A 23760-nucleotide genomic window follows, 5' to 3' on the forward strand; every position below is an offset into this window, starting at 1 on the left:
TGTTGTATACCGATTTGGTGACATATCTGTATATGCGAACATTTCATTGTATTCCTAATTATGTGTTTGTTGGAAATGAAATAAATCAACTTGAACTTGAATATCGATTTAATACAAACCAATGCATACATAAAAACAGTGACATCAAAACTGTCTTTCTGTACGTTCAATCATTATCAATTCAAATTCACATTGAACACTTGCAATTATTGCCTCCTGAATAGAAACATTTTTTTTTATAGTACCGGCATTAATGATGGTTTGGGACAGGTTGGCATAGTGGGATTAATATGTGCCCTCTCAAGGGATGATACATAGTCTTGGTCTATAGATTCGGCTTCAGGTTTGCAACTCCTTTGAGAAATAATTAAAAGCCTCTTATGAAATATAAAAGAGCATACAATCCCAAGAGGAATTCAAATGTTATTTGATGAAAATATGTTTTGAAATGGCTGAGATATCCAGAAACAAAGAATTACTAATGCAAGGTGGGACCCATCTTGTATCGGGACCATTTTTTTTAGATATCACAGCCGTTTCATAACTAATTTTCATCAAATAAACTTTGAATTTATACCTCTAAAAATTTTAATCCTCTTTGATATCTTATGAGTGGCTTCTTGACTGTGTCACAAAAAGTTAAAATCTGAATTCCCCCATCTCAACCAAAACTATACTATCCCTTTTAGTAAAAAAAAAAATGCTTCAAGACCATGCATTCCTGCCTCGACAGACTTAGGCCTACTAGAAACATAAAAACAACTTTAAATCTCTGGAAATATGATTTAGAACTTGATTTAGATGGGAAAGATGAGAACGGCCGGACAGTGAGTATTCAGCGGTATTCACCTTACAAAGCAAAGGGTTTTCCCCCCTATGGATCGAGGTGCCTATCTTGCAATCATGACGGTTGCTTGCCTCTGTTATAACACCAGAAATTTTATCTTTTAACTGATCTAAATCCATGGTAACAGATGTGATTGACGAGGAACTCTGTTTTCTGATCAGTGATCTTGCGCGGACGGTTTATCATAACACGTGAGGGATCCCGACCAGCAATGTGATGTTATAATAAAAGGGATGCGCGCCTGTTCGTTTGATCGATATCTTTGTATCTATTTAAAATTTTGTTTTGTTGTTTTCTTTTTGTGTGTATACCCATCGCGAATCATTATCTTAAGTAGAGTTGACAAACACACGTGTTTGTCATCTTAATGAACGATGTCCTCATTTACGTACAAGGTTCTGTGAGATTTCCCTTTCGTAGTAAAGTTGTTTTGAAGGCCTAGATAGTGAAAACCCTGTTAATGAGCACAACAGTTTCATTTTCATAATCACGTGAAATGTCGCCTAGATTACGTTCGAGTTAGGAAGTTTTGATATCAAATTACTCATCGCAAAAGCAGCGCGCATGTCGATGTCTTTAATTTGCCATATACTTTTTTTTGGTTCTTACCATGTGATAGATTTATTCGCATTTTTTTTTTGTAAACCTATATGTACAGTAGTTGTTATTTTCTTTTTCATTGCCATCGTTAGAGATCAAGCTATCCATGGCGGTGTGATATTTCATATTATTACCTAGGCCTATATGAGGTAGTTTTTCAGGGCAATTGTATAGTTGGTATTTTGATCGGTCGTCGAGGTCAGCGGGTGATATTAGTGGGTATTACCCTACATCCGGGTCTCCCATTCACTTTACGTGTAAACATTCAATCACAAAGAGGAGACATTCACAAATCGGCGGGACACACGCACCGCAGAAGAACGCCAATAAATCAACTCATCAAGGTCAACCACTTCCAGCAGCGCCACGCGTCAAACAATGACTAGTCCATTTGTACTCAACTGCACACTGACCATCAGTTATTACAACTCTCCAAATTGAAACACAAGCAAAGACAAAGTGTAAATATGTTCAGATGTTTGAAGTTCGCCTGTTACAACTACGATTATGTATCTTGGAAGTTGGAGTTGAATGATATACATTGATGAACAATTTTGCAATATTATTCGACATGTAGGTGATGATCTACAGGTAGTCAAATGTAGCTTGATCTATATCATAGTGTGTAGCCGTATTCACATATTTTCCTAATTTACCCAGGGGATAGGTAATAATTATGATATTGACAGGCCTTGAGGGAGATACCAGACAAATATTGCCTACACTGAAAGAATATTGCCCTCGTCTTCGACTCGGGCAATATTCTCTCAGTTTGGGCAATACTTTCAGGTATCTTCCTCAAGGCCAGTCAATATCATGTTCGCTCATCGAAAAATATGATACAATCAAGATCTGCGGATGCAGGCGCTACCTATACTACATGTACTAGTACATTTCAAGTTGAGAAACCGTAATTTGATTATTTTTCTGTGTTTTTATACAAATCATTTTCGGAAATAGACAAAGTCTAGACCTACTACCAGGTACTAGATCTACCGACATCTCAGATCGGCCTAACAGTCAGGCCTTACTCGATCTAACGTTAGTGTAGAATGGGTATAGACCCTGCAGAGTTTGTGATTCCTGTGACTGTGTGGTCGAATCATGACGAGTGTTTGCATGAAAGCAGTACACAGGGTGGTTTACAATTCTCGGCCTAATTGTTACATTCATTTTTGGGCCTTCCTGAGTTGGCAGTCACTAATTTAGTACTGTGATTGTGGACAAGGTGTTGTATAAAACGAATAATCTATGATTTTGTTCGTGCATTGGGGCACGAAATATCGCACTCGGCGCGAGATTTGCCACTGGTCTATTCAACGCGGCGCTACGCGCCTTGTTGAATAGACCAGTGGCTTATCTCGCGCCTCGTGCGATATTTGTGCCCTAATTATACTAGTACGCTAAACTTCAGTTTCAATTTGTTTCAAGTTTTTAGCTTCATCAATGTGGAGATATAGGTCCTACTTACTGAAGTATCCAGGCTTATGAATTATAATGCTTCATATCCCTCTCATCGAAATGTACAGAAACATACAGAACATGAGCATCTTATTATGTAAAGGACAAAACAATCAATTACATTTTTTGCCTTCTTCCCATAACGAATACAGTGACACCACGAATCTAAAGACGAAGTCTGCAGGACTGTAGATAAGATAAATGCAATGAGAACCACTCAGCATGTCCATGACTACTGTTCAGAGCGTGAAGTGTGATTTGATGACGCTCAGTCCTAAGATATTTAGGCCTCACGCTCCCAATTCAACTCGCGCATTGCCTACCGGGAAGGCAGTACAAAGATGAGGTAATGTTATTTTTTACCAAAAAAATCATTAAAAATCAGTCAAGTGGAAAATTGCCACTTTTGGTAGTGTTTGACATTGCTTGAGGACAGGAGCTTCTGCAGGTTATGAAGAAGTTGAATGAATCAGGGTTTCTGTATTTTTAATGAATTTTTATTGATGTATGAGGTAATTTGCTATTTTTATCATTTTTGAGAGTGCCTGGATGACTAGTCTCGTATGGAGGCTCTTAACTTTTTTTAGAGCTGACAAACATCCCAAATATGTAGTTTGCTTGAAAGCAGAGAAAATTTCCCTTCATCTGCTTCAATTTAAAAATATTCTATGATTCGATCAATTTTTTATGATTTATGGAATATGCTGCATTAACACAGGTTTCTATGGGAGCCTGGAAAAGGAGCGTGAGGCCTATATATAGGGATTGGACAAGTTTCACCCACTTCACCAACACGTATGATTGTTCAGTTTGTGACACTAGCTGGCGCCTTTTCTACTTGAGTGTCGTGGCTTTGAAGTGTCCCATTCACCGCTCAATCAGCTGTTCACCAGAGTGGGGCTCGGCAATCGCGGGAAGTTCGTAGCTGAGCGCGCGCCTTGCCGAGCTCGCGATCTTTCTCAAGTCTGCGTACACCCGTGTACATCACAGGCTAGGCGGCCGTAACTGGCTCGCGAGCGAAGCAGCAAGGCGCCAGCGCTGTGGCTAGCCGCTCGCTAGGCATAGGCAGCAGAGCTGCAGAGGGAGACCAGTAAACATAAGCTCAGCGACTTATCTGTAACAGTGTGAGTATTAATCAGTATGGTGAAACCCTTCATCATGTACTTTGCCCAGAAAATGCTGTAGAGCCGTAGGTTTAGTCTAGTTCTGGTTAGTGAATAGTTTAGATCTAGTTGTGTCAATCCATGGCTGATTTAGGTAGGTAGAGAAACCTGCTGAGTGCTGCGCTAAGCTGTGAGCTGAGCCAAGCTACAGTTTTGTAGTGCTTCAAGGCCCAAGGCAAGGCCGCTCTGCTCTGCTCTGCAACCACTGTCGTGACTGTGTATTGTATTCACTCAATGTCTTCACGTGTGCATGCAGAATTTCTTTTAAACCTATGCTTTTCACAGTGTGACAGGAAATGATTTAGAGTTCCATTGCTTAATCCACCGCATGCCGCTCATCCATCAACACACAAAACTTTAAATTCTTGTCAAAGATCTCTGAAAGTTGTTGATTCTGTCATGTTCAGTATGCTGTGTGACCCATCGGCCATCTGTGAAATTTTTAAGGCCTGGTCACACTGCCCAAAAGTCACGTAAACGCATGAATCATGTAAGAAATTAGAGCCTTACGCGATACATGCGCGATTTGCGCATTTCATGAGTTTGTCTGATGTGGAACCTTCGTAGTTGTCCGCCGATGTGCGCCGGATTGGCGCTGTACGCGATTCCATGGGGTTTGGTCACCACTAGCCACTGCCCAAAAGTGCATAAACGCATGAATCACCTAAGAAATTTGGTTTTGCGTGCTTGTCCATCGAAAATTCAACCATTTTCACTGATTTATGTGATGAAAATCACCAATGAATTGCGCAAGAACTACGCCCGCGCCTACCAGGCTATGGAGAGATCACACAAAACACGGGTTTGATGTGCACCCCTCGGCAGCAGGAATTGGCCTGATGGGATATGATAAAATGGCCGTTTTAATAGCACCAATCATATACGATAGTTGTTATTAGGGAGCTTTAGATTTTAGACGCGCAAACGTTAAAAGGGAAAAAAACGTGAGCATGCGCAGAAGCGTGCATCAACTGACCCGCGCTTGTGCGCACGCTCAGAACATGTTTTTTTCCCTTTGAACGTCCGCGCGTCTAAAATCTAAAGCTCCCTACTAATACCGGTACATCAGTATTTCATAGTATTATTACATGCCCTTATTTACGTGTTCTGTTAGAGATACATACGGCAATAATTTTTTTCCAGTGATTTCCAGTGATACGTAGGTGTTAAAAGCGCGAAACATGCGTCATTATCTGCTAATCGTCAGTGGAAGGTCGTCGGTGAACGCGATGGCGGCAACATTTTCGCGAACGATCACTGATATTCCATGCATATTTCGCGCATTGTTCTCGGAAGAACTACGCAAACTACGCAAAAATTGCATAAGGCAGCGCATGCAGTACTGCGTAAACTTTTACGCGGAGCCAAGTTTTGAGATGCTCAAAACTTGGAATCGCATAAAGCGCTGATCTGGCGCACATTGGCTGACAACTACGAAGCTTCCACGTCAGACAAACTCATGAAATGCAAAAATCGCGCATGTATTGCGTAAGGCTCAAAAATGTTTACGTGGTTCATGCGTTTATGCGACTTTTGGGTAGCGTGACTGGGCCTTGACCAAGTTTTGAGCAGCTAAAAAATCGGCTCCGCGTGAAAGTTTAAGCAGTATTGCGCTGTTTAACATAAATTTTTCGTAGTTTGCAATTCTTAAGCTGACAATGATTGAAATATCAGTGATCATTCGCGGAAATGTTGCCGCTATCGCATTCATGCGCAAATAATGCACGATTCATACCAGTTCATTAGTGACAGAGACTCCAACCCCAAGCACCTTCTGATCTGGAGATTCTCCCGCCTGAAACCCCTAGAAACAGGAGACTGACTCCAACTTGATGTGTGGAAGCGCATATCGCGAGCGCAAAGTTTTCTTGCAGCCGGGAGCGAGGACCCGTTTGGGCCCTGGAAGCTCTAATAATTAGGGTTCATGATGCTCTCTCGTGCTATGTGAGGCTTATTTTTCGACATAACGAGACAAAAAGTAAGAAATCATTTCAAGCAGGAGACACAGAGCCAGGACGGGAGAAATTAATATCTCAAACGGGAGAACGGGAGATTTTGCAAAAATGAGCTTTCGGCGGGAGATCTCCCGTCGAAACCGGGAGAGTTGGAGTCTCTGTAGTGATAATGGGCAGATTATGCTTGGTTCACCATGGACACTTAGTCCTCACTTACAACTACGTATTACGCCCTATTTGGGGCCTTTGCGTGCCTATGCGCTGAAAGTGCGGGGTTTGTTAGTGATTTTTGAGTGATCTTTTTTAGTTCTTGCGCAATCCATCAGTGATTTTCATTGCGTAAATCAGCGAAAATTCCCGACGGACAAGCACGCACAACCAAATTTCTTGCGTGGTTCATGCGTTTACACGACTTTTGTGCAGTGTGACCGAGCCCTTAGTTTGTTTGTTTGTTCATTTTCCATCTGAGAAGATGGCTGGATAGCCCATATTCAGCTACGTTAAGCTGGTCTTCCATGGGGTCCAGTTGGATTTGAGGTGGGACCACTTCACCGGGTTAAACACCCTGCTCTTTACGATGAATGAATGAAGCGGGATCTTTTACGTGCATGAGTTGTCACTCTCTCATACACGGGACCTCCATTTTATGTCCTATCCGAGGGACAGAGTGTTTTGCCTCTTGCTAGAGGGGACGGTATGCTTACACACAACATTGCTCAGTCCAGACTCGGGTTCGAACCTGGGCCGCGTGATCATGAGGCAGACGCGCTACCAACTGAGCCAACTCACCGCCGTAGTGTTGTGCTGTGCTCTGTTTTCTTTCCATAGAAATTTTTTATTAGCTGTTTGTGTAATCCATATATTTCCCTTTCTTCCACTTCATCCCTTCTCAGGAATATGTATCCCTGTACCCTACCAGGGTGTGTTTGTTCGGACTTCACAGCGGGCAAAACGCAGCTAAAGAACTGTGATACGTGCAAGCATGGCTGGACCGCCCATGGTAATTTTAACCCCTAACGTTAGTGTGCCAAGGGGCTAATCGTCAAGTATGGTAATAGGGTTATTTTTTACTTTCCAGACTAAACAGCACTTAACTCCAGTAAGCATGGTAAGAGTAAGAGACATTCTTTACAGGCAAAAAAAGTTTTGACAGGGAGGATTAATGAAGAGTATGTTAATACAATTTGCCAAAATGAGTAGGAATTAAGGTATAGACATTGACCAGTGGTCTAAATGCTGATTGTCAAATATAGATGAATGTGGCATTCTGCTACAGATTAGTAAACATGGAGGTGACATATCAAGGGTTCATGAGCATTTTAATTTGCAAATTTCGCGAGAGCCAAGATTCACAAAATTTAAGTGCATGCAAAAGTTCTTGCTGAAACTATATGCATTGAATGCCTGTGATAATTCACGAAAAATTTCATGCCGCAAGAAAGGCCATCACTCAGTACCAATTTGTGAATTTTATGAAAGATCTTGCTTTACAGTAGATGGTGAATATCTGTCTGATTAGCTGATATGTATAGTTAGAAAAAAAAATGATCTTAGAAACATTTCTGTCAATATGTAGGGACCTAGATACAAAATTCCATTGGGAGCTAATCCTGTCTGAACCACATTAAAGAAGAAAATACATTTGAATGACATTGTTTATTAAGTTTTTCAGACAACAGTATAGCCGTAGGACATTCAGTTTCCCCATTTGATGGGTGCATATGACAGGACTGAGGACAAAGAATGCCAACTACATTCTCTTGAGAAATATTCAGCAATTTGTCAATGCAACTACTGCTCAGGAGAACAAAAAATTGTAAACAGCAATAATGACAATGTACTGTGGGTATTAAATAATAGTATCCATTCTCTGTCCATCTTGATGTCTTTAACACAGATTCGATTACAGAGGCACAGGCCAAAAAAGTAAGTTCTTATTTTCAGTATCTCGCCTAATAATTGTAATCATGATATACATTTGTGATGTAGTTTGTGCTTTTGTTGGTAAGTGAACAATTTAAAGGACACAGAACAAAAGAAAGATTCCTTGAGCCTTTCAGTGCATTTTTGTGGGCAGTTACATACCATACAAGGTGCAAAGATAATTAAATGTCCCTTAAAGTATGTAATAGGTCAGCAAGCACAGGAATGATAGCGATGATATGCACTTGTGTGAAAGTAGTTGGCAGTGTCATTTGAATGTGTATTGGTATACAAGTTGGGGGTTTGAAATGTACATTGTTCTGTGCCATATGAGCCACACCACATGAAAGCAAAAATGGCTGTGTGAATTTAGACTAGCTATGTCTATCAGTAAAAAGTGACTTGTGTCCTTGTCCACATTAACTGCAAGAGTGCATTGCCTTTGAATACACTTCACTATATAGTAATAAAGTATGATCAATTTTCATGACATTTTCAAAGATTCGAATAAGAGGTGTGAAGAATGGGACACCGTGTCAGAGTGGTAACTGTGCCTGTGGCAACTACCAGCGCCCGCCCGGTGTAGCAAAGACTTCGTGGCTGGCTGCCTGCGAGAACTGCAAGCACTCAGAAACAGAGCACCGCTACCCGACAAAACTCGACAAGCTGAAGAAGCACAACCACGAGAGGGCAGCAGACAATCCCTGTGTGGGTTGTGAAATGCATTGTCCTGGTTTTCAGTATCCACCAGATAGGTACGTAATAGCAGCTACCAATATTTCAGGAATGTTTACGTTATTTCAGACAAAAAACAAACAAACGAAAAAGGCTTCTGACGCTTCTATTTTTCCTGTAAAGTGTTATTTTTTCCCTCGTAGCTAGTCTTGAAAAAGGAGATACATGTACCCTTACCATTTACATGAAGGAAATATGTTGTACCATATATGATAAACTTTCATAGTTAGTGACAAGAGTTTAATTTGTTCCTATAGTTCTGCAGTTACTGTGAAACACAGCAATTCTCAGTATCGCCAATACCTAAGTGCCGTGCGCAGAGCAGCATTTTAGATGCATCATGGGACAGCTCAGAGGACAAACTTGCCCCGGTTTTGGCTGCACATGCACTCAGATCACGCTCTGTCTTTATCCAGGGGTATTTTTTGTTGAAGATTTCTTCACTTTCCATCATGTGACCAGCACATTGAAGTCTTGCAGTAGTGAACAATCACTCTAGTGACCACAAATCAGTAAAACTTAGAAACTTTCAACTCTTTTAAGCTGAATTATAGCCAAGAAAAAAGGGGTAACAATGGAAAAGCAGGCAAATAACTCCATTGAATCGTATGGGAACTAGCAATACTGAGAATTGCAAAGATCTTTTGGCAATATGGTTTTAGGATTTTTTTTTGTCATTTGTGAAATATTGTAGCACTCGGGGAGATGGACAGGTGTCCAAGAAGTGCAGTTTCTGCAACCACATGATGGACACCCACCGTCCAGCCATGCCTCTGGATGACTTCATTTCAGAGGAGCTGGATGCATGCAGCAACCTTCGATGTCACTGCCCATCGCTGGCTGGCGGTAGACAAGTATGTTACCATCAAAATGTATCTTGTTCCTGTATGTTACCATCAGAAAGATTTTTCTCCTCCCACCTCTAAAGGGCGGACTCTACAATGGTGTCAGTGATTTCATGGGGGCTGCTATTGACCCACCTAGTAATGGCGGACTTTGCATACTGAAGTAACATTTTTACAGCGCGTATTAAGTGAACTTTTGAACTCTTGATTTGGCTGCTCCCCGGTTGCTCGTTTGCTAGCGTGTTAGCATGAGGGGTGAGCCTACAACCTTGTTGTCTTCCAGTGCTCCCGTGCACTCACAAAACAACAATACAGGGTGTATGGAGAGTCTGCACTCTAGCAGTCACTGGGGAAAATTTCTTTGGTTACCATTGAAGTGTATCTTCTTCCTGAAATGCAATTGTAATTTGGGGAGTGGTTGAATTCATGATGTGGAACCAAAATTGATTAGAATGAGAAGGAAAGTATATAACTTTTGCAAGAAAAGTTTGGGATTTCCCATATTATGTGCAATGCATACAACACATTTTCAATTTAAGATTCAATATTTACCTCCGCCAAGGGAGAAGGTTATGTTTTTGTTATCGTTGGTTTATTAGTTTGTCTGTGTGCAAATTAACTCAAAAAGCAGTTAACGGCTTTGGATGGAACTTGCAGGAAAGGTTAAGAATGATATAAGTAACAGATGATCAAAATTTTGGAAGTGATCCGAGAATATTTTGGGAATTTATGAAGGATTTTTGATATTTTGGCAGATAGGGTCAATGAACTTGGGAGCTCAGGCTGCGGGTATTTGAGGTCTGCATGCGCGCACTAAAGTGCTTGCTCTAGTTTCTGCCAAGGTGAGGCGCACCGCGCAGCTGGAAGTTTATGACGTAACAAAAGGTTTTTATATTGGGAAATCGGGCGACTTTCAGCACACAATGCTATAATTACGTATGGGTGCAAATCATTGATCTCTATGGAAAAAAGGAGATCAGTGGTGGAAATTAGCTGCATGCTTGGCGGAGGTCTCATCTGCGCTCTCATCACAGTGCTTCTCTAGTTTGATGAGTTGATGATTTTGCAAACATTACTTGTGTAATACTGTGAGATATACCAAGTATAATACAGTATTAACTGAAAAGTCTGATATCATCATATCCCCATGCAGCAGGTACGATCATCCTGTCGGAGCAACGATGTGGATGATGACGCATACCTGAATGGGTGGCTGGAACCGACGAATATCGACAGGGATGAAGAAGTGTCAGTCCTTGGTGCTGCTATTTGCCAGTGCAAGGGCTTCGTCTTTGATGACAAGGCGCGAATCTGCAATCAGTACTTCGGCTTTCCGTGAGTCGGATTTGTATCTGCAAATCAGATGCAGCATAGTTATTGCAGTGTTTGGCATTGCTTAGCTATCAAACAGAGCAATGCTTATAAGGCTTACAAGATAATTTATGATATGCAACCCTCATCAGTGCAAATAAGTGTAGACTTCCATAGTGTCATGCAGGCATGTAATTTGGCTACCATGTACAGTTGAACCTCTCTTATCCTGCCTCCCTTTATCCGGATCTCTCTATTATACGGACGCAATCTCGCCGTGATTTTTTTTTCTTTTTTTTTAATAATTACTTTTTTTAAAATAATTACGGGAGGAAAGGGGGATTCCCAACTCCTTGAGAACTCCTACACAAACACACATAAATTACATATTACTTCCAACATGACTAACATACATTACATCAAATTTCCTTCCAAATTGCGTACCTTCAGACATTTTAACATCCCCAAACATCCCCAAATCATCGCAAGAACATGGACAGATTATGTGCTCGAGTCCTCTCATATCGCATTGCCACATATAGGTCCATACACAGCCGTCAATATGACTAGATAGACATGCATTGTTTGGAGTCATTGGCTGAGCAATGAATGATATTGAACACTCAAAATTTTGAAGCGTAGTTTCATCGACTCGTACTGTTTATTTTCAAGATCTACTTGATACATTTCTTAATAATTATTTAGGTAAATCATCCCAAGAATTTATGAAAAAAATGATTTCATTCTTGCAAACACGAACCTCTATTTTGGGGTCTGTTACTGAGTGTAACAATGAAAAGGTTGCAGTATACACATTACTACATGTGGTACTACAATGGTCTACATCAGTACATGTGTATGTATATGTACATGTAAAAGCATTGAGTCTCCCGTATCCGGCCAAATCCCTTATCTGGATGAGCCCCGGTCCCGACTTGTCCGGATACGAGAAGTTCAACTGTACTTGATTGGAGTAAGTTTCATGATGTTCAAATTCACAGTTTGTGCTGTTGTCTTTCATCTCACTTCTCGATTGGAATTCATATTTGATTGGATATTGTCAAAGATTGTGCTTCCTAAAATCGTCTTGGTTTTTTTTTTTCTTGATAATACTCCTTGATGCAGTCTGTTATGCTTGTTTTGCTATTTTAAAAAAATGCCAATCAAGGCTGAGCTCACTCTATTTTGACTTTTGCAAACCCCATTTGGGTGCCCTTATAGTATATAACAAAAGAGTATGCCAGCCCATTGCACACTCTGTTCATCTTTCATGTCCAATTGATATATTGCATTGTTTAATGGCACTTGCAGTTGACCATGGCAAGGGAAAACGTGTACTGCTTGAATGCTTTTACAGAAGCAGCTTACCAAACTGTCCGTTCTGTGTTGACGGGCAAAATGAATATTGTTTGGGGGCATTGAAGGTTCTCAGAGAATTGAGGGAGGAATGGGTTTATAGTACTGCTGTGCTTCATGACGTGTGTGATATGTTCTTCACAAATTTGATTCCATTTTGCAATACTGCTGTCATCAACAAATTTAGATACAGTTGAACCTCTATTATCCGGCCTCCCTTTATCCGGATCTCTCTATTATCCGGACGCAATCTTGCCGTGATTTTTTTTTTATAATTACGGGAAGAAAGGGGGATTCCCAACTCCTTGAGAACTCCTACCCAAACACACATGAATTACATATTACTTCCAATATGATTAACATACATTGCATCAAATTTCCTTCCAAATTGCTTACCTTCAGACATTTCAACATCCCGAAACATCCCCAATGTAACAATGAAAAGGTTGCAGTATACACATTACTACATGTGGTACTACAATGGGCTATATCAGTACATGTGTATGTATATGTACGTGTATAAAGCATTGAGTCTCCCGTATCCGGCCAAATCCCTTATCCGGATGAGCCCCGGTCCCGACTTGTCCGGATACGAGAAGTTCAACTGTAAATGCCTTTGAAATCTAGGATGCAAATGGATTAGCGCCAACATCATTTGCCAGGACATCAAGACTGATGGGTAAGGCTCCAAAAGCTGTATGAATTTGTGTGTTTTCAGAAGTCCAGAAAACACTCACATTGTTCTTACTGTACATGAAGTTTTTCCTATGAGTATATTGTGTCAATTGTTTGTGTCACTTATTCAATATTTCCTAATGCATTCTTCATTTCAGTGTTCCTTCATTTAATTGTTGATTCAGCTCATTTAGTCATTCTTTTCTTTCAGATTTCTTTTTGTTTTTTGTTTTTGTTTTTTGTTGACAGGCAGCATATTGTAGCAGAGCACATCCCCAACCTAGCATGCCAGCTTTGTGCCCACGCCATGAGAAATCACAGGCAGCACACGGCACAGGAACTCAAACAAGTAGGTGCACAGTTTGACAAATTCATTTGTAAAAACAATGTAGGGAAATCCTTTTTGTGGCAGGCGAACCAATGACGCTTTTGATAAAGAGGTATATATTGACCAACATTTAAAATGAAAAATTACATGCTGTTTTATTTTGGCAGCTGGATGGTGATAGTTGTTGAGTATTTATTTCCAATAAAGGACATAACAAAGATATGATTTATCGTGGAATTAACTGGGAATGATGAAGTATTGCTTCTTTTCTAGATATGTATGGAATGTTACCTTTAAAAATTTAGAACAAAGGGGGTAGGAAAATGTGAAGTCTGTAACAGCTCTTGTCCCAAATGAAAACTTTTTTTGTTCAAAGGAAAGAAGGAAGTGTTGATATTCCATTGGTTGCCACGGGTATGTCAGATACGTCACTAAATGCCTAATGTGAAGATAGTCATTTGTTCCTCATTACCTGTCTTATTTTACTGGAATTCTCTGTAGTATGTTTCTTTCTTCATGTGCATTAACATCAACATTGTACCACATAATGCATATGCCAAGGCAGTCTTACTTTTTTTTCTAATTTCACTCGTCAACAGATTATATTTACAGAATTTACAAGGCAGCAAAATGCTGGATTTTGTACAAGCACACAAATGCAATCTTTGTTAGTTTGATTCCAAGGATTTTCTTCGTGAAAAGGAATGATGTATAGTGTACATCTCATGTAACATAGATTTCATACAACTAAAAGGTTATCGATCTTTCAAATAAGGCATTCTCAAATTTCACTGTATATTTATATGAGTTTGTTTCCATACTTGACAGAATGCATTACAATTTTTTGCAATTTTCAATTTCAAATTTTCATTTTTTTTTCAATTTTGTGTTATTTTTACTTATTTTTTTTTCTTTCAACCAGCTGGATGCCAGAAAGGTGAATAATCTGACATTTTTGAGTGTGACCAGCCTTCCTGCAAGCAGTAGAGCTGGTTTCCATGACAATGTTTGTCTCTCTCATCAAATGAACACAACTCTGGACTCTCACAAGGTATGTCATATTTCTGTCTCATCAGATGTTTCAAAGAAGTTTGATAATTCTCCCACATGAATTTTTGTCATTATGTTCCCTTCTAGTTTCCCGCAAGGAATGGAATATATATTTAATAGTTTAGCATATTGATGGTGCTGACAGAGAATTAGAGTTCAATTATTTTTTTCATCTTGTTCTTGCATATTATCTCATTGCGATCAGTTGCATAATGTAATTATTTTGTGTTAGATATGTCAGTCAGAATCATGGAAATATTCGTGTTCTGGATTGAATAAAACGAAATGTTCAAAACAATTTGCATACTGTAAAGCAAGAAATATTTGTGGTATGAAATTTTCGTGAATTGTCACTGGCATTCAGTGCATATTGTGTAGAAAAGAACTTTTGCTTGCGTGCATTTTTATTTTGTAAATCTTAGCCCTTGCAAAATTCACAAAATTAAAATGCACACAAACATTTTTGGTTTTACAGTATGATGTAGAATAGTGCACATAATGGATAGCAGTAAAAATAAGTGTTTAATCTTTGAATCTTGGTGTCCTGTCTCTGCGTCTAAATATTCCGTGTAATGTGTTTAAAGATGATTTTTATAGATTTGTTATAGTACCATGAAGAAATCTGATGTTCTGGCTCAAGAAGGAGCATGATATGTAGTTGTGGAAATGTTCAGTGATACCATCTACAGACATTCATGGGAAGATAGGTTCCATTCAATCTGAACCAGAAGCAACTATATTTCACATTTCAGATGTTGCTGGCTGTTACAAAACAAATGAAATCCGAGGACTCTTCCAATACGAAGAGCTTAGTTTACATGAGCAGTGCAACCTTCGCCAACCACCATCACCGCGAGCGCATTCTGTCTGCCTCCAGTGGTGTCACGGATGCAGACGATACCCACAGCGAGGAGGAGGAGGAGAAGGAGAATGAGGAGGAAAGAGCGACGCCGGTGACCAAGACGAGGGGCAAGCGGAGACGGAAGATGAGTAAGATAATGGAAGGTGTGAAGAAGAAGATCAAGCGAAGGAAACTAGTCAGCCGGAGCAGTACTCTCCCATCAGAGAGGTGAGGTCTTCAATATGCTAAATTAATCCATCAAATCCTGAGGGATTTCGCTGCAGAAATTATCATTCTGTTCTTCATTCAAATTGGCAACTCTGAATTTTACTCCATTTCTTATATTGGAGGTAGATTTAAATGGAACTGATCAGTTTAATTATACCGATTTGCACAGAACTAGAAAGAAATTAATTGCCAATTTGAGGCAAAGACGCTAACTTTAGATAATCATCTGAAATGGGATGCCATCCGGGATGCCATTTATTCTACGATATGAGTGACAAGTAAGGAACACACAAGTTATTATGAAAGAAACAGCATCAAACCACAAAATTGTAGATTCTGTTACATAGAGTAATAACTTCAATTTATTAACAGTTTCTCCAAATGTATGTGCCTGTTCAGTGAATGCGGAAAGACACACTAACAACTACTGAAAATTTGAAGAAAATCAATCAAGCCATTACAAAAGTTATAAATTGATAAAATTTCAGTTGATTTCATGTGCTGCTTTTCTTGAGCAGGAACTGTACATCATTACATGATGTCACAGTAATAGATTTTTAAAAAGACAAATTGAGATAGTCATAAGTTGATAAGATTTCTTTGCATCGTACCCGACTCCTTGGTTGCGTGCAAGTACATGTACATTTTATTAAGAAGAGCTGATTCTCTCTACCATTTGAATACTGCAGCGAGATGGATGCCATTGACCCAGGTGTGCAGTTGTCTCGCTCAGTCGCCCAACTCGTCGCCCAGATGGGACCTGTAACAGACGATGCCATTGATGTCACTGCAGTTGCCATGTCTCAGCATCAGGCAGAGGGTAGGGATATTTAAAGAAGAGAAGTCAGAGTGTTAATCAGATTTTATCCCTTACTCTATTCATTTTGATTTTATTGAGATGTGTATGGATATAAACTTTGTTGCAGTAGAATATATTTGTTAACACAAATCTGAGTTTGCTCGCAACAAGTGAGAAAACGGCTTGCTTACGGATTTTGTGGACTAAAGAATGTAGTCCAGCAACACAGTGAAAAACAGTGTAAGTTGTATTTAAGTTTACTAGATCAGGATTATTTCTTGAATGGGGGAATAAAGTGAAGGGTATATAAAAGCCTTTAGGATTAAAAAAAACACTGCATTTATTTTCTCTGTCTGTGTGTTGAAATGACTTCTGTGATTTCATATTGTGAAGTAGAAGTAGTAAATGAATACTTCTTTAATACTGATCTGTTTTTGCCAGCAGCAAACTACTGTGCAGTTACCACCGACGACAGAAGGATCATAGTACACAGATTATGTGCCGACAGCTTCAGTGTCTTCACAGAATCTAGGTTCCCTGATGGTGTGAGCCTATGCACAAGGTATGACTATATGCTACTCTGTTTGGCCGTTATCTGTATTCGACTCAATGGCTGAAAAGTTCAGACCATCTATAGATATATAAAGAGTCTGTACATTGGGTAGTCTAAAGAGTCCAAGTCAGGTAATGAAAAATCTTAAAGTACAAACTGTCACATAAATTAAATAATAATTATAAATTATAATTGAAAGATTCCTTTCAATTATAAGGGACATCAAACATCTTAGCTTTGAACAAATAACAAGTCTCCTCTTTTGAGTAAGTCACCATATTTTGCAGTTTTGGGGGTTGACATCTGACATTATCAGGGTACTCCAGTATAAAGGGTCATATTCTCATGATAAAGATAAACTAGAGAATTCTTGTCTGTACCTACTTTTCCATGTGTGTCTGCACTTTATTGGCAGTGTGTCGTGGCTGCATTTTGGGAAAGCTGTGGTTTCTGGACACACATGTGGTACAGCCCTCTTGTGGAAACTTGCTGACACCCCTTCAGCCACAATGGAGTCCTCCGTTCTCTCACAGTCCTCATCCCGGTCAAGGGTCACCTCCATTTGCATTTCAGGGGATGACCGGTAATGATCTGATGGTCTATGTTGTTGTATACTTTGTATATACAGGACAACAGTGGCTGTTGTTGGAATTTTGTAAAAATTTATATTACTAGATGAATATGTGCCAAGGTTAATGTTACAAAGCAAGGCTCTTCCATATAAAAAAAGCCATAAAAAGCACATATATTATTGTTTGCCACATGATTTAAATATTCTGAATTGCTTTCGTAGGTATTTTCCTCCTCAAACAGTTGTTTATTTTTTAATGAATACACTGAAATTAGACCACCAAATTTGAAAAATGTTGGCAAGATGACTACATGTTCATAAATCAACTGATGTGATGCCCCTTTTTCTTCACTCAGTTTGATAATGTAAACATTCCGCAAAAATTAAACTTTACATTAAAAAATTATGTGCAAGCAACTTCAAAGCTAATCACAACAGCACCATAACAATGACAAGTCAATGTGTGAATAATCATTCACATCCAAACATAAAACCACTTATTGTGTTTGCCCTCATTAGTTGTTCAACTCTTTTTTATTCCTGTTAGATCTTTTTTTTTTTAAGTTTTAGTTTTGTTTTGTTTTGTTTTTACTTTTTGATGGAAGGAGGAAAGATTACAATTAATTGCGCAAGGGGGTGATCAAACTGACTAGAATCTCAAATTTGAATTTCTACCGCTCCAGGTTTATCGCTGTAGGCTACCGTAGCAGTGAAGTCGTGATCTTTGACGCTAAGAAGGCACCTTCGAGGCGGTCCTTCGACCAGGCGTCCTCTATGTTTTCACCCGACTCCCACGTCTTATCCCGGTGTTCCATCCTCTACGGAGCTGTGCTGTGCATGGCCTGGCATCCCACAAAGTTGTAGGTTCTCCCCGAGAGCACATCATGGTGCTCAGATGTAATAATGTGTCATGCCAGTGCTTTAACTTGTTAAGCTGTTCAGTTAATTTGTCACTGGTCAGAGAAACCCACTCATAGAGCAAATGCAGCAGTCTAGTTATAACGGTCGTTGCCGTATCACAGTGGGGCATAAGTATATTACCTTATCCTTTAGATGGCCTGGAAAAAGAAAAGAAGGAAGTTGATGAGCTGATTAAAGAGTAAAGTACATTATTTTTATCAAAAGGTTGAATCATCTTTGTCATATTAAGCTAGCTAAACTTAACATTTTGTAATTTGAGTAATTTGGTTTCTGATTGTGTTGGCACAGAATGGCTGCTAATTACTTGTTGAATGAAACAGGTAAACTGTTCCATGGTCATTTTCAATTTTCAGTAGATCTAGAAAAGGTCTAGGCTGTAAATCCTCAAACTAGACAAGCCTGGGTAAATTGAGGAAGAGAATTCTAAATTTCAATCCAATCCATGGAGTCCTTCATAATAGTAAAAAAAAGAAAAATGATATTATGTATGATATAAAAATGATATTGTTATTAGCACTACTTCTACTACCTTTAAGCTGTAGTATACTCTTCCATTACAATCATTGCAAATTTAATGAAGTCAAGTTTTCAGTTTATCAGCCATTGTTTCTTGAAGTGCCTGACTAAGTCGTTTGCTGCCCCCACCCTTGACCCTTCATGTAGCCTGCTGGTGGTAGGAGGCGAAGATGACCAGATCACTGTGTTCTTCATGAAGAAGCCAACTTCACAGGCTCCAGGGAGGACACTCAAGCATTACTGTGAGTAGAAAACAACAATCATGTGGCTGCCCTATTCAAGGAGGGGTGCATGCAGGTTTTCAGTAGGCAGAGATATTCCCTTGAGAGATAAAGCAAAGTTAAATCCATCATTGTGGGCATGAGCATTTTTCTTTTAATTGTCCCCGCCGAACGAGTTCGAGCAGGGGACTATGAAACGGGCTCCGTACGTGTGTGTGTCCGTCCGTCCGTCCGTCCGTCCGTCCGTGTGTCCGTCCGTGTGTGATCAAAATCTTCAATTTGCTACTTCTCTGTCATTTTTGAGCCAATTTTGATTCTGTTTGCTTTATATGATAGCACTACATGGGAGCTTTGAAACTCTACACAGAATTTTAGTCGTGACCTTTGACCTTGACCTTTGACCTATATTGTACATTTTGCTACAAAATGCTACTCCTTCGCCATTTCTAACCCGATTTCGATTCCGTTTGCTTTATGTGATGGCACTAGGTGAGGGCTTCACAACTTCTACACAGAATTTTGACCTTTGACTTCTTTGACCTTTGACCTTGATTTTTGCCCTGTATTGTACATTTTGCTACAAAATGCTACTCCTTCGCCATTTCTTACCCGATTTCGATTCCGTTTGCTTTATGTGATGGCACTAGGTGAGGGCTTCAAAACGTCTACACAGAATTTTGACCTTTGACCTTGATTTTTGACCCATATTGTACATTGGCTACAAAATGCTACTCCTTCGCCATTTCTTCCCCGATTTCGATTCTGTTTGCTTTATGTGATGACACTAGGTGAGGGCTTCAAAACTTCTACACAGAATTTTGACCTTTGACGTATTTGACCTTTGACCTTGATTTTTGACCTGTATTGTACATTTTGCTACAAAATGCTACTCCTTCGCCATTTCTTACCCGATTTCGATTCCGTTTGCTTTATGTGATGGCACTAGGTGAGGGCTTCAAAACTTCTACACAGAATTTTGACCTTTGACTTCTTTGACCTTTGACCTTGATTTTTGACCCATATTGTACATTGGCTACAAAATGCTACTCCTTCGCCATTTCTTCCCCGATTTCGATTCCATTTGCTTTATGTGATGGCACTAGGTGAGGGCTTCAAAACTTCTACACAGAATTTTGACCTTTGACCTTGATTTTTGACCCATATTGTACATTGGCTACAAAATGCTACTCCTTCGCCATTTCTTCCCCAATTTCGATTCTGTTTGCTTTATGTGATGACACTAGGTAAGGGCTTCAAAACTTCTACACAGAATTTTGACCTTTGACGTATTTGACCTTTGAACTTGATTTTTGACCTGTATTGTACATTTTGCTACAAAATGCTACTCCTTCGCCATTTCTTACCCGATTTCGATTCCGTTTGCTTTATGTGATGGCACTAGGTAAGGGCTTCAAAACTTCTACACAGAATTTTGACCTTTGACTTCTTTGACCTTTGACCTTGATTTTTGACCCATATTGTACATTGGCTACAAAATGCTACTCCTTCGCCATTTCTTCCCCGATTTCGATTCTGTTTGCTTTATGTGATGGCACTAGGTGAGGGCTTCAAAACTTCTACACAGAATTTTGACCTTTGACTTCTTTGACCTTTGACCTGAATTTTTGACCAACATTTTGTTGTACATTTTGCTACAAAATGCTACTCCTTCGCCATTTCTAACCCGATTTCGATTCCGTTTGCTTTATGTGATGGCACTAGGTGAGGGCTTCAAAACTTCTTCACAGAATTTTGACCTTTGACTTCTTTGACCTTTGACCTTGATTTTTTACCTATATTGTACATTTTGCTACAAAATGCTACTTTCGGCGGGGACATATATTACGCACCGCGTAATTTCTACTTTTCCTTGTTTGATATGGAATCAAGTTTGATCATTAATCATATTCTCCTGAGAACATCATGTTCAGTTTCTGAGTCAAGAAATCAGCAACACAAAATGAAATAGTAGGAAAGTAGTTGTCCAGTATGTTGTGATTTCTGCAGACTTGCTTGTTGAAATCTGAGAGGAATTGATGCACTCTTGCCCGCCTATGTTGCCACATTATCAAATAAGAAATAGGAGAGAACATTTCAGAGATGCTTCTTTCTTCCTTATAGAATAATGATACCATTAGTCAAAGATATAAAAGACCTGCTTTTCTCATTTGTCCTGTATTGACATCTTAAATGGAAAAGACCTTGTCTTCTTCCCTATTCAGTTTTGCTATCTTAAATGTAAAGACCATCATTTCTTTCCCTCTTCAGTCTTGCTCTCTTATATGTAAAAAGACCCCCCCCCCACACACACAAACAAACAAAACCCTCCTCTTCTTCTGTAACCAATATTGAATTCTTGCATTTCTAAGACCTCCTTTTCTTCCCTGTTCAGCATTGTTGATATCTTACATTTAGAAGAAGACATCCACTTTCTCCCTTTTTCAGCACTAATATCTCTAATGTAAAAGACATCATTCCCCCCCCCCCCTGCCCAGTATTGCAATATTTTGAATTTGAAAGATGTCCATGTCTTCCCTTTTTAGCATTGATTGGCATCTTTTTTTTTCCCCCATCTCGTTATTGATCTCTTAAAATGTAAAAGATACGCTTCTCTTCTTTGTCCAGTATTGATATCTGAAATTGAAAAGATCATGTATTCTTTCCTCCGCGGTATTGATATCTAAGATTTTTTTTTTTTTTTTTGTTGTATTCAGCAGTGGCATATTTAACTTAAAAGACCATATTTTCATTCCCATTCAGTAATGATATCTTCTGCGCTCATTTCCAAGGAGTAACATTTCCCTGCAAGTACACATAAAATTTTATATGATGAACTTAAGTCTGATATTAAGGTCATAATCGTATAAAGACGGAAGATATCACATAATAATGCATGGAGGATTTTTTTTTTTTAACCGTGCCATGTGGGACTCTCGAAAAGATGATGAGGTTAAAGGGACTGTACAGTACTGATTGAGGTGGGGATTCATGTTTTGAATATTCTTAAGTGAGATAATGAGAAACCTCTTATGAAATATGAAAGAGCATGTAATTTTAAGAAGGATTCAACGTTTATTTGATGAAAATTGATTTTCAAATGACTGAAATATCCAAAAAAGTGATAATAATAAAAGGCAACAGGCCACAACTTTATTAGGATCTCTTTGTTTCACCTTGTTTTTGGATATCTCAGCCATTACAAAACTGATTTTCATCAAATAAACTTTTGATACCCCTTAGAATTGCATGCTCTTTGACATCTCATAGAGTGGTTTCTGAATATCTCACGAAACGATAAAAGCTAAATTCTCACCTCGACCAGAACTGTACACACCCTTTAAAGCTAAATTGCGTCATTAGTGATTTAATAGTGAAGTATTCATCCATCTAGAGCTGCAGTGAGAATATAAAATTTGCTATTTTTTCATTCCAGTTTCAAGATCTCCGAGGAGACCAGCAAAGATGCGTGGCTTCCACCAATGTGCTATTCTAAAAGGTGAGATTGGTTCACTGCCCCTGGAGTGAGTCCTGTTGTAGATGTAAAGAGGTGGAATCAAAATTTGACTGCTTATTTTTCATCAAAACTCCAGAAACCTTTCAAGTACTTGTACTTACATATTGTGCTGATATTAATAGCCATCCAAGTTTAAGCAAAGGGATTTTCCTAATGAAAGACAAACTTTCTGTCACATTTGCACCATTGTTGTTTTGTAGATTGAATGAGTAGTGTTGTAGCATCTTGTGAAGTTTAATAATTGTGAGCTTTTGTGACAGTTCTGTGATGAAGCTGCCTCATTTTACATATTTGTTCAGTGGCTTTGAAGTGAAGAAAAAAAAAAAGGTTGGATAATTGTAAGGTGTCCACAAAATGCCCCGTGGACTCAATGAAGGGAAAGGTGTTTTGAAACTGTATCATCTCTCTCATTGGGTTTGAGTGTGTGTGCACCTTTTTTCCCCACAAAGTTTGATGAGCATAACTTTTGTAGCAGTTTCATGTCAGATGAATCTGCAACTTTTTTAATCATTTATTTTTACAGTTACATAGTATGATTAATTATCACAGTTACAAATTAGTATTAATTAATCCATAATCTGGTGCACAGGTCACAAGTCTTTTGTCGGCGCTGTGACCTTTGACCCTTCTGGCAACTTCCTCCTCTCTGCTGGCTGGGATGGGCAGCTCCTCATCTGGAACACGGCCGACATCGACGACGCCATCGAGAGCAGAGACCCTGCCGCCAGTGAGATCGTCTGCTCTTCGGGTTTTGTGATGGGGAGGTCATTGAGAGGTCAGAGTTCGGGCAGTGGAATGCAGCGGCCGTTTGTTCCCCAGAGCCTCACCGTGTTGGACGCCTACGCTGTGCTCATGCTGAGGACAAGTGTGAACAGAGTGAGCCTGGCTATGTACGAACTGCCCAGGAAATGTTTGGACTTGACAACAAAGGTCGACTGAGACAGATTGCAGCTCATGAGGCCCTTGTGAAGTGCTTGTAGCCACCAACGAAATCATTGCAGAGTGTTTTGCTCTTTTTTTTTGTATTAAAGAAAGCATAATTCATCAAGAGAAATGGTAGCACCAAGTGAATAAGTTGATTTAGGAATAAAGATATAATTTGTGCTAGTGTTATGATTCAGAGGTAGGTAGTGGATATATGAATTTTTGATAGCTATGTTTGAATTAAAGAAGACATTTACAGATCCTCTGTACGTTGATTCAGTTGTATACTCTCGAATGACAGTGTACTATTTTTTTAAAGATAAATGTATATGAGAAAGTTGTTAGCAGAATGAAAGGTGACACTGACTAGCTTGCAATCAATGTCCTTTTCAAATTGCTTGAAGCAACCCAAGGAGCCTCGCC

The 23760-nt window shown here is 39.3% G+C and overlaps 1 protein-coding gene across 1 annotated transcript; it reads left to right on the forward strand.

Moving 5' to 3' along the window:
- The first annotated feature begins 4798 nt into the window (after nucleotides 1-4798).
- On the forward strand, nucleotides 4799-23352 carry LOC139738496 (uncharacterized). The gene is made up of 16 exons (XM_071649122.1): nucleotides 4799-4873; nucleotides 6855-7026; nucleotides 7924-7952; nucleotides 8451-8689; nucleotides 9379-9538; nucleotides 10686-10864; nucleotides 13121-13220; nucleotides 14122-14250; nucleotides 15002-15318; nucleotides 16008-16138; nucleotides 16562-16679; nucleotides 17086-17253; nucleotides 17925-18101; nucleotides 18826-18920; nucleotides 22333-22395; nucleotides 23003-23352. The coding sequence occupies exons 1-16, from the start codon at nucleotides 4799-4801 to the stop codon at nucleotides 23350-23352; spliced, it is 2502 nt and encodes an 833-aa protein (XP_071505223.1).
- The last annotated feature ends 408 nt before the right edge of the window (nucleotides 23353-23760 follow it).

The sequence above is a fragment of the Diadema antillarum genome, unplaced genomic scaffold (assembly GCF_040938485.1).
Source record: "Diadema antillarum isolate AM-2024a unplaced genomic scaffold, OU_Dant_1.0 seq00000746_RagTag, whole genome shotgun sequence".
NCBI lineage: Eukaryota > Metazoa > Echinodermata > Echinoidea > Diadematoida > Diadematidae > Diadema > Diadema antillarum.